The sequence below is a fragment of the Maniola hyperantus genome, chromosome 10 (genome assembly GCF_902806685.2).
Source record: "Maniola hyperantus chromosome 10, iAphHyp1.2, whole genome shotgun sequence".
NCBI classification, from domain to species: Eukaryota; Metazoa; Arthropoda; class Insecta; order Lepidoptera; family Nymphalidae; genus Maniola; species Maniola hyperantus.
The window spans coordinates 15,748,719-15,764,264 of NC_048545.1; the positions used below are offsets into that span (position 1 = coordinate 15,748,719).

The 15,546-nt window shown below is 45.6% G+C and overlaps 1 protein-coding gene across 12 annotated transcripts in view; it reads left to right on the forward strand.

Annotated features, from left to right (window-relative positions):
- Positions 1-11,158, forward strand: part of LOC117986168 (collagen alpha chain CG42342) — a 440,414-nt gene extending 429,256 nt beyond the window's left edge. For 9 of the 12 annotated variants that reach the window (XM_069501551.1, XM_069501552.1, XM_069501541.1 and 6 more), the window contains 8 exons: positions 358-386; positions 512-560; positions 1,009-1,113; positions 1,753-1,797; positions 2,461-2,514; positions 5,934-6,068; positions 6,909-7,097; positions 8,332-8,395. In XM_069501551.1, the coding sequence (XP_069357652.1) occupies positions 358-386; positions 512-560; positions 1,009-1,113; positions 1,753-1,797; positions 2,461-2,514; positions 5,934-6,068; positions 6,909-7,088 (597 nt within the window). In that variant the 3' untranslated portion in view covers positions 7,089-7,097; positions 8,332-8,395. Of the gene's footprint in view, positions 1-357; positions 387-511; positions 561-1,008; positions 1,114-1,752; positions 1,798-2,460; positions 2,515-4,690; positions 4,718-5,056; positions 5,111-5,184; positions 5,212-5,316; positions 5,353-5,933; positions 6,069-6,908; positions 7,098-8,331 lie in introns of all 12 variants that reach the window. The other 3 variants (XM_069501553.1, XM_069501543.1, XM_069501550.1) reach the window with 3 other exon arrangements.
- The last annotated feature ends 4,388 nt before the right edge of the window (positions 11,159-15,546 follow it).

Below are 15,546 nucleotides of genomic sequence, written 5' to 3' on the forward strand. Positions count from 1 at the left end.
TCGAATTGAAGGCAACGTTTTGTTTTCATTAATCACGGATTGTCAAATCCAAAAGGCACCATAATATCGGTGCTCAGTGCAGGTGTGTACAGGTGCTCAGTGCAGGTGTGTACAGGTGCTCAGTATCCCTCAGTATTTGCACATAAGTAATAAAATCATACTATTATGTTGCCTCAGTATCGTGCACTCCTGGTTGATGTATTGTACAGATGAACCGCCATGTCAGTAACAATGTACTGTTGGTTTGTTTCCCGATGTGGCGGCGGTCGATTTGCGACGCGTGCGGTACGTTCGTGCGTGCGATGCGTGCGGTGCGTGCGGTGCGTGCGGCGCGTGCGGCGCGTGTGGCGCGCTCAGCAGAAGTACCGGAAGCTAAGACGCAGGCAGGTAACTATCCACTCCCACACTGCACACACACACACACACACACTCTACACGAGTTAATGTTTGCAATGTCCGAGAGCAAGGCTGGTGGCGCGAGTGGGAACTGTTAATCTTTATGCCCACTGTTGAACTTGCAGGGAGACGGCACCGGCTACGAGCTATACGGACACGAAATGGTGAGTTCACTTTATTTCTGAATCCTAATGTTATGGATATACATGTCTGTGTCAATCTTGATGCAAGAGGTCCGGGTCATTACTCTTTGATAGAAAAAGTCATCTCGTGATTTGTGATTATTATAAATTATATATTTTTTATACACTTGATTCAGGCTATTTTATTGTTATATTATTTATACTAAATTATCATAAATTATACACCTAATACTTAGAAAAAATTACGATATTCCTATCTTTTGCTTCCTTCTTCCACCATGACGACTTGTAGATCTTGCTCGACACAATACACAGTTAACAGTTATTGATAAACATTGGGTAAAGACTGCAAAGACCTATTTGAAAGAAACATAATTTGAATTGGTAGAATGTATCGAAAATGTACGAAGTAACCCAATAGTGTTGGCAACCTCGCCGTGCCCCCCGTGTAACGCAGTGTCGTGTGCAGATGATGGGAGCGCCGGGCGCGCCGGGCCCCGCGGGCCCCCCGGGCGTGGCGGGCCCCCCGGGCATCAAGGGCGACAAGGGCGAGCCGGGCCTGCGCGGGAAAGGCGTACGTACACACACTACTCCCGTTCTGCTTTTCACTAGCCATCTACACCGGAGATGTTGCGTGCGCAAACACAGGTGCACTCTCTCTCAGGGACGACAATCCGATACGACCGGAGAGAGATCAGGCGCAGGAACTGAAGCTTTCCGAGCTCTCCGAGGCGCGAAGGCATTATACCACCGAGATCTTAAGTCGGGGCTGGTACTGATAATTTCTTGGCATAATAACTGTAACGCCCGACCCAAGTCTCGAACCTAGGCTCTAACCAACCGAATAGGTAAGCTAACCGCTGGAAACTGGCCCGCCAGCAGTTCCCAACTATGCTGTGCGCCAAACACGAGTGAAACAAAACAACTATGTAGTTATTGTTTGCTTTGTTTCTTGTACACTGCTTATTTTGTCCCATATCTTTGCTGGACAGCCCCAATAAAAAAGTGCTGGCAAAAGTAATATAAAACTTTGATGCGAGAAAACAATTTTTTTGGAAATTCATCTTGTGTCTTCTCCTGTTAGAGAACGGTGATTGGAAAGCTGAGCGAAACTTCCAGCTCATATTGAATCATTGACGTAGATTATACTTAATATTTTTATATTTTGTTATATTTTTGAGATTGTTTAATTTGTAATCCGTTCACATTGCAGGGCGAGCGAGGAGAGAAAGGAGACCCGGGCCCGATGGGCTTACCGGTGAGTCGGGGCAAAGTTGTTTCTACATTCATTCAGTGCCTCCTGCCTAGCCAGCCAGCCTAGGGAAACTAATTTATTTACTTATTTGAGTTTCTGAACTCCGGAATTTTTTCCAAAGTTAAGACAGGAAGTGGTTTCAATTCACTGATTTAAACCGTAATTTTGTCAAAGTTATATAAAATCAAATCTTTTTATCGATACAACCGATGTAATCATGTCCGAGATAAAAGAGATTGCCCATTTTCTTAGGAGCTTTGGGCCCCCCTAATATAATTGTTGTGTCACCATGGTTTTAATTTTATTTTGTAGACAAATAATTAACTCTTTATATTCTGCAAACGATTTCTATTTATTCACCCTGGTTATAAAGAAATCTTATTTTTTATATTGCTGATATTGAGGTTATATTTAATTAATACTTCTTCAAAATAAATGCATGTTTACGATTCTAACTGTAATTGTGGATATTTTCAATAATAGAGTGAAAAAGTCGTTATAAAACATAATCGTAAAAAAATAACACATTAAAAAAAAAAAAAAAGTTTTGACACGACGCCACAAAAGAGGGCCCGTTCACGGGCGATCTCCTTTCTATAGAATTTCAATAAAATCGGTGTTTCGTATAAATGGTTGATAACTAAAGAGTCGGATATAATATTGCAGGGGCCAGTGGGGCTGCCGGGCGAGCCGGGCCGCGCCGGCGACTCCGGCCCCAGGGTGAGCGCACACACGCACGGCCCACGACACCAGCCTCGCTTCACGGGGAATGGCTCGATGTGCACAACCAACATTTCAGAGTTGTGTGAAACACCGTGTCCATCATTAGCGCGGTTTGCCGAATCAAAATATTGGAATCCTAATTAATATTTTGAACGCCCGCAAATCATATTGTGAGATGTACATAGGTACTTAATATTATGTTTAGGGAGTGCTTTCTTGAAATAAAAGATTACTTTGAAATCGAGCCGTTCCTTACGAACACTCTATCGCCGAGGTACATATTTCAATCAACACAAAGTCTGTTACGATCTCTCAGGTCGATGTCGGAGCAGTTCAAGTACACAGTACAGTTATTTACACACACGCATCAATTATAGCACTGACCACTCCCCCAGCAAACGAGCTAACCTCCTAACCCACTAATCAGTCGTAGGGAACGGTAGCAGCATGACTAGGTCCGCACCGCACGCTCGCACGTGGCACGTGTACGCGCGCGGCGTGCGGGTGCGCGGCGCGTGCACGCGTGGTGCGTGGTACTAACCCGGGTGTGTGGCGCAGGAGAACCGCTGGCCGCCGGACTTCGCCTTCACGTAGTAGCGCCGCGCCGCGCCGAGCCGCGCCGAGCGCGAGCCGCAGCCGCCGACCGAAGCGCCAAGGTCGCAACGATCTCCTGTAAAGTGTAAAGTTTGTACGTAACTAGGCTAGATTTCTTAGCTCGTAAGACGTTACCAAATTATGCTAAGTGTTAAAAATCTGTATAAAATGATATTTTCGTAATTTTAAGCGATAATAATAATAATTGTAAATGTATCGATATCGGCGCCACCGCGCCGCGCCGCACGGCGCCGCTCGCGTGACGTCGTCGTGACGTCGTTAGCGGTAAGGTGCCTGCTGTAAAAATATATTATCTCTCGTCTCCCGTTTCATAATAATTATTCTTGCCTTGAATCATCGTGTCTGATATTTTATGTCTCACCTTCAAATGTTTTTTCCATTCTGCTTTGATTATCTATCTATTCGTGTACTATCTATCTATTCGTGTACTTTCTATCTATTCGTGTACTATTTACATAAATAATGAAGATGTTAAATCTAATGTTATCTACGACAGAGGAACTATTTTTAAATCGATATAAATATTTGTATATTTACAAAGAGCTCCCGCGGCCGGTCTCTCGAACGCGCCGTCTCTCGAACGCGCCTCGCTGCGAGGATTCATTATGTAGTATTGATATCGTTAGGGTAAGCTATCGTTACTGTCGTCGTCACCTCTACTCGTGTAACCTATGTGTAAGGCGGTGCCGGCGTCGGCGCGCGGCTCGCGGCGCGCGCTGCGCGTGCGGCACGCTCGCGCTCGCTCGTCGTCGCACGGCTCGCGAAGTGTCCCAGTGCTCCGTCCGCACTATTAGCTACTTTAATGTTGATTCGTGCGTATTCGCTTCGACCTTCTGTGTGTATCGTCCCATGTTCTGATGTACTTTTGCTGATGTATAATAATAGCTATGAATGTCGTCTCTTACATGACTGTCTGTCTCGAATGTACAAATCGTATCGGTCGACGCCGGGCCGAGTCCTCCGTCGTCGCCTCCTAGTGTAACATTATATTATTACGATAGAGCTAAGTGTATGTATTATAAATAAAATAATTAAGGATTTAGTTTTTTTATGAATCGAAAGTTGTCATTTGTACCATATTCACGAGAGCATAAAACTATTGTTGTTCACAAATTATTTTCAAGGAAAATAAATAAACATTGCATGCCGTGCATCCTTCGTCTTTCCATTCTTCCCCCCCCCCCCCCCCAGGGACTCCTGCACTCCGCCCGCACCCGCTCGCTGGACCCCACTCGTCTACGCAGAGGACCGCTCGCTGCTAACCCTCGTAGACGAGTGGAGTCTGTCTCGGGAGCGAGTCACACGCTCGCGAGTGCTCGCCGCACGCTCGCGAGTGCTCGCCTTCCGCTCGCGAGTGCTCGTCGTGCGTCTCTACCACTTCAGCGAACTTCGCTCTTGAACTTTCGCATGGACGCCTGCATAGTTGCATTACTTGAACGTAGGAGGCAAGTATCCGTTTCCATTACGACTGCTATATGACGTTACATGGTATGAGGACGTGCATGCGTCGTGCGTGTGTGTGTGCGTGGAGCGGCTGACGATGTGTGCGTTGTTGCAGGGCCCGCCCGGACTCGACGGCATGAAGGTGAGTTGGGCGCCACTGGCGCTCGCCACTGGCGCTCGCCACTATCGAACAGAGTAGGTATCGTTAGTTGTAACAACTACACAAACAGATACATTTTACTTAATAGGTAGGTACTTTCAAATAGGTATATTTTTTCTGGGACGCAACGCTAATACGCGTTGCGTCGACGTAGGGTCTTTTGAATTTATTTTTAGTGGACCCTATGTTACAGACAACATAGACAAAATTTCAAGTTTCTATAGATCCAGTGATTTGAGCTGAATGCTAGTTAGGTATGTCAGTCAGTGAGGTTATGTTTTGGTCGGCAGCGTGTGTTCTGACGTGTCTGTGTGTGTGCAGGGCGCGCAGGGCGAGCCGGGCGGCAAGGGCGAGCGCGGCGACCCCGGCCTGCCCGTACGTCACCCTTACTTATTCCTCTCGTGACATGTTCGCGTGCGGACACCCACTAACGCGTTGCGCCATTGCAGGGCACCGACGGCATCCCCGGCCAGGAGGTGAGTACACGCGCCGACGCACCGACGCCACGCGAGGGGGATGTGCTGAGGCACCGACGCCGACAGTGAGAGTGAGACGTGCCACTAATGTTTGTTTGTCGCTAGGGGCCGAAGGGAGACAAGGGCTACAAGGGCGAGGCAGTAAGTGTGACTCCACTCGTACGAGTATACTCGCTCACTAACTATCCTGCATGCCACCACTAACACTAGTGTTTACAACAGCACCTACTTGCTTACTTCTTATCTACTTACTTACCTTAGTGTATGTATGGAGGATTACAATAATTATAATACATAGTACCTAATTACAAATCGGACACTTCCCTTAATCATACACCACGGTCCACGACACTACACCACGACACTACACCAAGACACTACACCACGACACTACACCACGACACTACACCACGACACTACACCACGACACTACACCAAGACACTACACCACAGATAACTCATATTAAGTTGGTTTTGATCGACGATGCGAACCTACTTCGCATGAGCCTCTTAGTTTTAAAAGTGAAACTATTTGTTTCTCTAGATGCCCAAAAAAGAATAGAGACGTAGGTAGATACGCATCGTACCGAATTAATAAAAACTTACAATTGTACACGAACTCATGAGCTTCTCTAGCTGAGCTTCGACAGAGTAGAGCAGCCGTACACTTTGTCGAAGCTCAGCTAGAGAAGTTGGTGTCGCTCAGACTGGCCGTGTTGCAGGGCCCGGCCGGCAAGCGCGGGCGCAAGGGCGACAAGGGCGAGCGCGGCGAGCAGGGCGTGCCCGGCCTCGACGCGCCCTGCCCGCTCGGCCCCGACGGCCTGCCGCTGCCCGGCTGCGGCTGGCGCCCCAGCAAGGTACGTCCGGCGTCTGTCGCACTCTACCGCTTCATCCGTCGTAAACCATAGAGATTCTGGAACTGTTTCTGGTGAAATAATATTGTGAATGCCGAGGACAGACTTTGTTATTGAATTCCAAGTCCCGACTCTTCAATCCTGATGCTGCGAGGTCCTGCCCTCCTAAGCCGTGAGGATTTGGAAAGTTTCGCTGGTGAATTGATATTGTAGGTCGGTACCTAAAATATCAATTGTTCGGTAGCAATGACTACATAGACTAATATAAAAAATAAAATAAAATAAACTGACTTCCAAAACCACTACAAAGTAAAAATAACTTTTGTTTCTAATGTATGTATGTACGAAGTCAGGCGAACTTAATAAAAGAAACTAAAATTCAAACCGTTAAGCTCACCCGACTTCATACATACAGCCACGTGTAGAAACAAGTTATTTTTTTTGGTTTGTATTGGTTTTGGAAGTTGGTTTTGTTAATTTTTTTTTACTTGAAATGAACTTTTGAGGACTTCTTTTAGATTTAAAATTAATGTGCATGCCTATAAATAATAACTAGAAAAAGTTACGCAGCTTTCATCATAGAAGTAAAAGTATTGGAGAGTATTAACTAAAATACTATCACTAACCAATTAACAAAGCACGCTTACGGCAAAGTCGACTTCTGTTCGTGACTACACTCTCGCGAAGAGCTGAGGCGCCTGTTGTCAGCCGCGGCCCCCACGCGAGCGCCGACGTTCGTGGTCGGCGATGGTCACGTTAGCTGTGCTCTGGTGCTACGGCCGCACTGACACGCGGCCGGGTCGCGGGCTCGGGAGGGGAGTAGTGGCAATACTTGTGGTGCAGGAGGCGGCGCGTGGCGCGGCGCGCGACGACGAGGCGGAGGCGGAGGCGGAGGTGGAGGAGGGCGACGCGGACGCGGACGTGGAGACGGGTGACTACGACGCGCGCGACGACGACCTGGACGCGCCGCGCGACTACGACGACTACACCGACAACGCGCACCACGAGCCGCACCGCGACTGACGTCCGCAGGTGCGCTCTCTCCCTCCCTCGGCCGACCGCCGACCGCTCTACCGCACCGACCTGGACGCGCCGCGCGACTACGACGACTACACCGACAACGCGCACCACGAGCCGCACCGCGACTGACGTCCGCAGGTGCGCTCTCTCCCTCCCTCGGCCGACCGCCGACCGCTCTACCGCACCGACCTGGACGCGCCGCGCGACTACGACGACTACACCGACAACGCGCACCACGAGCCGCACCGCGACTGACGTCCGCAGGTGCGCTCTCTCCCTCCCTCGGCCGACCGCCGACCGCTCTACCGCACCGACCTGGACGCGCCGCGCGACTACGACGACTACACCGACAACGCGCACCACGAGCCGCACCGCGACTGACGTCCGCAGGTGCGCTCTCTCCCTCCCTCGGCCGACCGCCGACCGCTCTACCGCACCGACCTGGACGCGCCGCGCGACTACGACGACTACACCGACAACGCGCACCACGAGCCGCACCGCGACTGACGTCCGCAGGTGCGCTCTCTCCCTCCCTCGGCCGACCGCCGACCGCTCTACCGCACCGACCTGGACGCGCCGCGCGACTACGACGACTACACCGACAACGCGCACCACGAGCCGCACCGCGACTGACGTCCGCAGGTGCGCTCTCTCCCTCCCTCGGCCGACCGCCGACCGCTCTACCGCACCGACCTGGACGCGCCGCGCGACTACGACGACTACACCGGATTAGACAGGTAGTCTACAAAAACAAGTCTAATTCAGATACTGAATGAAAAACCATCATTTCAAAGAACTAGAGCTATCTAGAAAGGTCGGTCCACCGCGAGCACACGGCGAGGCGAGATATCGTGTCGCGAACGGTTTGTATATCCGCAGCGGTTGCGTTTGAGCCCGCCCTGACGCTGTGTCAGCACCGGACCGCACGGCACCACGCGCGGCTCCACGCGCGGCTCCACGCGCGGCTCCACGCGCGGCTCCACGCGCGGCTCCACGCGCGGCTCCACGCGCGGCTCTCGCGTTGCACCTGAGTATGGACAGAATCATGTTTCGCTTCGTTGCACAGTAGACATTTGAAACTAACCGGGTGTTGGGTAACAAACTAACATAAATAATACAAGTTTAGTATCCACAAAATTACTACAAAATTACTACAAAAAGTTTGAATGCACTAAGCTCAGGCATTAGGACGGTGAGAACAGTCATGGTCAGTCATCCCTCGAGCTCAGTGTTTGATGTTGCGCAGGAGGCGATGCTGGCGTGGCTGCGGCGCCGCCTCGAGCTCGACGACGACAACGCGCTGCCGCAGCGCTGACGCAGCGCTGACGCAGCGCTGACGCAGCGCTGACGCAGCGCTGACACGGCGCACTCTAAGACTGACACTGCGGCCCGCCTCAACAGATCCAGCGCGTCTCTCGTATGAAACAGTGTACCTAGTGGCGCGCAGTGGTCGGAGCTGTGCCACGGAACGGACGGCGTGATGTGGACTGTGTAGTGTAAGTCCACCACACTGGCAGGCAGCTGTTGTAGCTCGCGTCCCTGGCGTCCACTACAGTCACTTCGGATCCCTGCAACAGAGAGTTATTCAAATATTTACTTTTCCATGCAAACATTTGAGGACCGTAGAAGCGTCTGCCCGGTGGCGTCTATCTAGGTACAGCTAAGCCTTGACGCGAGTGAGCCGTGCTCTGCGGAGCACGCCACGGGTGGCGCCGCCAGGCCCGCGTCCTCCACGCTGGCGGGCCACTGTTGTTGAGAACACTCCGTTGTATAAACATTATCGTAGATAGCCGAGCGCGTCACTTAGGCTCCAATGTTAGTATTGTGTTCGTTGTAAATACGTAGGTAGACCTCTTGTGAAGTGCAGGGAGTGACGGAGTGACGCGCTGCCTCGGCCGGGGGGCCCGGGGGCCTGGGGGCCCGGGGGCCTCACTGTAGCGCAGCTCACGCAGTAGTGTGAAGCTTCCCCTCTGGTCTATCTACTCGTGTGCGTTCTCTGCTCACACGAACATACTGATACAAGGAAACAGCGCGGCGTTCGCGTTGTAAGACTGACATAAGCGTGTTTCGTTGTAATTGAAACTAAGACAAGTTTCAACTCTAAGTTCCCTCGGACTGAACTTCGGCGACTACATCAAAGCACGCTCTATACACAGATCTCACCCTAAGTCATAGAAAACCTGACAAGCACGGTAGACCTGTCGAATTGTTTAGCGTACGTTTATGATTATGTCAGTCAGTCAGTTTATCCGTTTAGATGTATAGCTAAAGTACATGTATTTATGATTTAAAGCCGCTCAGCAACAAGTACTGCGCAGCGACTTCGCTTACACGCTCGACAAACAGCCTATACTTATATTTATTAGGGCAACCATTAAACTGTTATTTATAATATTATCTATACATATTGATATGTATACACACTTTATTTTCAAATGGAATAATGAATAGCTATGTATAATGTATAGTCTGTATATGTATATGTATATTGTATAGTCTGTATAATATAGTAAATAATACCTAATCTAAGTAGATAATACTAAGGGCGGTTTCAGACTAGCGTATTATACGCACGTATGAGCTCGTTTTTGGAAGCGCGTATAGGCGCGGCTTTTGGCACACGCTCAACTCGTACGAGCGTTGACGCGCTTCCAAGTTCGCATAAGCGCGAGCCGCGAGAGACCTCCACCCACCACCCACCACCCACCACCCACCACCCACCACCCACCACCCACCACAGCGTTATACACGCCGAAATATGTTTTTAGAAGCGCATATGAAACGCGCGTGTTAGCGCGTATGCTGAAACGACCGTATACGCGCAAAAAAATACGCTAGTCTGAAACCGCCCTTAAAGGGCCATCGTGCACTATCGACTCATCGCCAGCGGTTCCCTTTCTGTGAGGAGGAAAATATTATTATGTACTCACAAGTCGACAGTGCGTCGACACCCTTTTAAAATGAAAGTATGTGCTCAGTCGACGAAGTTATTGACATAACTAATGAGGTGAGAGGCTACATGTTGTTGTAATGTACCTAGGAGGTAGGAGGTAGGAGGTAGGAGGTAGGAGGTAGGAGGTAGGAGGTAGGAGGTAGGAGGTAGGAGGTAGGAGGTACCTACTAGACTTTACCGTGGGGTTGCTCAAGGGGCGGATCAACAAATCGCGACCGTGCTTCCTCTGGTGCCGTGGGAGGCGGTAATCACTTCACATCAGGTGACCCGCCTGCTCCTTTGCTTTCTATCATTATTTAAAAAATAGTAGCCTTAGGCTCGTTACTATATTATATTACAAGAAAATGTGTGATATCAGCCACTTAGCTCCTAGCTCCTAGCTCCTAGCTCCTAGCTCCTAGCTCCTAGCTCCTAGCCTAGTTAGATGCTAACGTTGTGTTGGTGATGTAACGGAACATGGTGGAATATTGTACGAACTGGTATAAGTAATAATAAATTGTAATAAAGGAAATAAAGATTGACATTATAAGTAGGTACCTACCTAAGTATATATCTAAGAATATAGATAGATATGACGCGCAACGGGAAAACTTCGCTCCAAATGACTTGTGCGGGTCTCGAGCGCTGACCTTGCGCGACTACAGCGACACACAGCGATACACAGCGATACACAGCGATACACAGCGATACACAGCGGAGCGAGGCATTCAAAGACTCGAGCGCAAATAAAGGAGAATGGGCACTTTTGTATGAGTTGCGTCCCCAGAGTGTATCAAGTTGTGATATATGTCATTTCAAAGGTCATGATAATAGCTTCATTTTTAACCGACTTCAAAAAAAGGAGGAGGTTCTCAATTCGTCGGAATCTTTTTTTTTTTTTTTTTTTTTTAATGTATGTTCCCCGATTACTCGAAAACGCCTGGACCGATTTTGAAAATTCTTTTTTTGTTTGAAAGGGTATACTTCAAAGTTGGTCCCATTTCAATTTGGTGAAGATCTGATGAACATCTTCGAAGATAGATACTGGAACTCCTCAACGGATAAGAGTAAATTGCTCGCGATCAGTGTAATAGCTTAGTAAACAGTAGATTTTTAACCAGTCATAGCATAATTCCATGGGGCCACTAAAAATTGTGAAATAAAATTTTTTTACAAAAAAAATAAAAACACAAACACTAAAAATTGGAAAATAATTTAATTTATTACCGATTATATTATGTATACAAGAGTTAATATAGTTCCATAATAATATTTTTTGGGGTCGGTGCCAATGAGGTGCCATTGTGGAGTCCCATAAAAATATGAAGTCTAGACGATTCGCGCAGCTAAAGCTAATTGGCACCGGCACCAAAAAGTATTATTATGGAACTATATTAACTCTTGTATACATAATATAATCGGTAATAAATTAAATTCTTTTTCAATTTTTAGTGTTTGTGTAACGAAGTCGGTTTTTATTTTTTTTGTAAAAAAAATTTATATTGTATGACACCAACAATGAGTTGCGTGCAGGGAAAGAATTAGGAAGCATTTAATTTCATTAATCCAGTGTAAGTCTGAATAAAATAAAAATATCTTTTATTCAATTAAACTCTTACAAGTACTTTTGAATCATCATATGCATCTACCACTGGCTCGGAATGCCTTTCCCACCGAGAAGAATCAGCAAGAAACTCGGCGGTTGCTCTTTTAAAGATTTGATATATGTACAATATTATGCCATAATTATATAAAAAAAGTAATTGCAGTCCCGCTAAAACAGTTTTATACGTTTTTACATTTATTACGTTTTTTTAAACAAAGAATATATTACTTTTAGTTTGGCCTATATTTGGGTGCTAGCATACCGTGCGGTGTGTACCTATTCGTACGGTGTCGGGGCGGGCTGGTGGGGGACGGCGTCGGCGGCGTGTTGTTACTTGTTGTGACTTGTCCCTGTAGTCGGTTACTAACGCGGCGCGCATACGCACACACATTTTGCTATTTCGGATCCATACTTTTTTTTGTATTTTTGACCTCTGCACGTTTAAAAGACTTGAGTTTCTACTTATACTTTGATTGTAGCTAGTTTTTATGGACCAACTAGCTGATTCCCGCGACTTCGTCCGCGTGAAATTAGGTTTTTTAAAAATCCCGTGGGAACTCTTTGATTTTCCGGGATAAAAAGTAGCCTATGTCACTCTCCAAGACTTTATCTATACCCATGCAAAAAATCACGTCAATCCGTTGCACCGTTGTGACGCGATTGAAGGACAAACCAACAAACCAACAAACAAACACACTTTCGCATCAATCAATACTTATAATAAAACTGTAACAGGTCAAATTCTGTACATTGAAGATATTTTGAAAATTTTTTTTCGAGGGCACTCTATAATCGATACTGAACCCAAAACTGTAATTTTTTTCATTTTTGTCTGTCTGTCTGTCTGTCTGTATCACGGCCGCGCATCACGCTGAAACTACTGAATGGATTCCAATGAAACTTGGTACGATTTGAGGTCATACTATGAGGAAGAATATAGGATACTTTTTATCCCGAAATTCAGCATGGTTCCCGTAGGAGAGGGGACGAAAGTTAAAATGTATACTGAGTTGTAATTCATTAACGCGTAGTCCGATTTCATTCATTCTTTTTTTGTTAGAAAGGGGATATTTTAAAGATTGTTCCGTAAATATTTCAAGGTCATCGGTTTTTAACCGACTGTCAAAAAGGAGGTGGTTCTTTTTTCTACATCGATTTTTTCGAGGTTTCTGGCCCGATTTGCAATTTTTTTTTTTAAATCAACAAAAAAAGTTTACGTCGTGGTCACATAAAAAATTCTGGATTCAACTCCTTAATCCTGATGCTGCAGGGTTACTGCCCGCCTGGGTTATCAAGATTCAGGAAGTGTTCATAGTGAATTCATATTGTATAGGTACCAAGCAACGACTTTATTCTCAGACTTCAAGTCTCAACTCCTCAACCCTGATGATGTAGGGTACAGCACTCCTAAACTATAATGTTTCAGGAACTGCGGATGATGCAAAATGATTTTAGGTACCAAGCATAGACTACATCACTGAACTTCGGATCCTAACTCCTCAATCCTGATGCTGCAAAGTACTGAAGTCCTAAATCGTGGGGATTTTAGAATTTCTGATAGTGAATTGATATTTTAAAAGAAATTAAAAAATTTGAATCGACTGTTAGGCGAAACGAAGTTCGCAGGGTCAGCTAGTTTATAATAAGGGTACTGATTGCAGGAGGATTGGATACGTTGTTAAGATGGCAGAACTTGTGAATCATTGTTATCATCCACATTGTGTTAGATGTGGCCGTTCCCTGGCTTGACAGCGAGAACGCCACCGGCTCAGTAGACAAGATTTAGGGGCAAGACCTGGATTTGCAGAATATGTATGGATCAGTTACGTACCTATACAACAAGTAAGTTCATATTTTATTTTACAATATCAAAGCACATATTATCACTTTGCACTTTTATTCGTGAAATACCTACGTATAATATAAGTACGTATAATATATCACTCATTGTTGGTGTCATACAATAAAATGAAGCTATTATCATGACCTTTGAAATGACATATATCACAACTTGATACACCACTGGGGACGAAACCGCCCATTCTCCTTTGCACCCGTGCGAAACACACAAGTTTTCATCTCACTACAGCGAGGAAAACGTTAGATGATTGATACAAGAGGCGCCACTACCGTGAAGGTTTCAATGAGAAGTTTCTATATTATTAGGCCACAAGTCAGGCAGTGAAAGGAGGTTCTCACAGGAGGCTAATTAAATAAGATTCTATAAATGATGAATTCATATATAAAATTCTTATCTCAAAAAAACATTTTTATAATTCAATGAACTTCATTATATTGTTTACTCAATAAAGCTGAAACAGATTGTTTAATTTAATTACCTAAATAAAAATAGAAATGCATAAATTATATTTTAATTTAATAAAAATAAAAGTTCCTGCGGGTCACTTAACAAGTTAGTAAATAACAATAAATAGTAAAGACAGTAAGGACGAACCGCGTTTCTGAACGTTTCATTATCACGTAGTATTTTTAATTGAAAGAAAAAAGTAAGTAGGTACGAAACCATAGACGCATATACGACAGTTCGTCACGTTCGAATTTCAACTCGTACTTCGCGTCCTAGGGAGCAAAATTATCACTTTCCACTCAGATTTCAAAGGACAAAAGGATTGTTTCCGAGCGAGTGTTTTATTAAATAACGAAGGTCTGGCACGCCAGCCAGTTATGTCAATAAGTGAAACATTTTGATTTCACGTCAGGATTTTAAGATCTGAGCGTAAATAAATAAAAATTAGCTACATTACAGCTGTTGTAAATATTGTTAATATTACATTACGTCATTACCTACAGTAATTGTAAATATTGTTAATATTACATTACATTACCTACAGTAATTGTAAATATTGTTAATATGATATTAAGCTTAATGAATAGATACGTTATAATTAAGTAAGCGTTAAGAGAACTCACTGTCGATGTTTGTACATATGTATGTATGTATTGTACATATGTATGTATGTATTGTACATATGTATGTATTTATGTATTGGCGAATGTTTCAAGTTGTATTTATTGTAAGTGTTCGTTTTCACTTTGAGGTAAACTAATAAATTATAAGACTTACATTTTTTAAACAGAGTTTCATTTTAATCCTGGTTTATACTTTATAGCCCCGCCCCGTCTGACTCTGGACGCGAACAAAAACTACAAAATACGACGTTTTGTGAACCCGATATTTCCTTTGGTACGATTGACCTTAGAACCTAGCGAAGGGGCGCACTTGAGGGGAGAACGATATCCCTACAGAGGGGAAGCTTCTACCTGTTCTGGTATAGGGTTGTCATCTGATGCATGTGAAATTTTTGGGAAAAATTAAAAGTAGGTACAGTACGCGGCAGAAAGTAAGGTACATCGGCCTTTAGAATGACATTTCGGCTTTGTAGAGCGTTGTCTCTGTCACTCGTAGCTCCGACGTTTTGTCGGTCTCGACGACAGAGGCAACGCTCTACAAATCTGCTATCTCCTTCTAAAGGTCCATGTACATTCCTTTCTGTTGCGTCCTGCAAGTGTGTCAGCACACGAGTACTGAGTAGATATCCCGAGTGCTAGTATCTAAGTACAAAATGAATGAATTAGGAAGTACCTCGGTACTTCGGTAGGTTACACGTACACACGTACACACGTATACACACGTACAAACGTACACACGTACACACGTACACACGTACACACGTACAAACGTACACACGTACACATGTACACACGTACACACGTACAAACGTACACACGTACACATGTACACACGTACAAACGTACACACGTACACACGTGTACACACGTACACACGTACACACGTACACACGTACACACGTACGACAAGGTATCTATCTAACACAATAACAATACGTGAAAACTCCTTACAAATGGAGAACATTCAATCATTTCATCTTCTGGTCTCATAT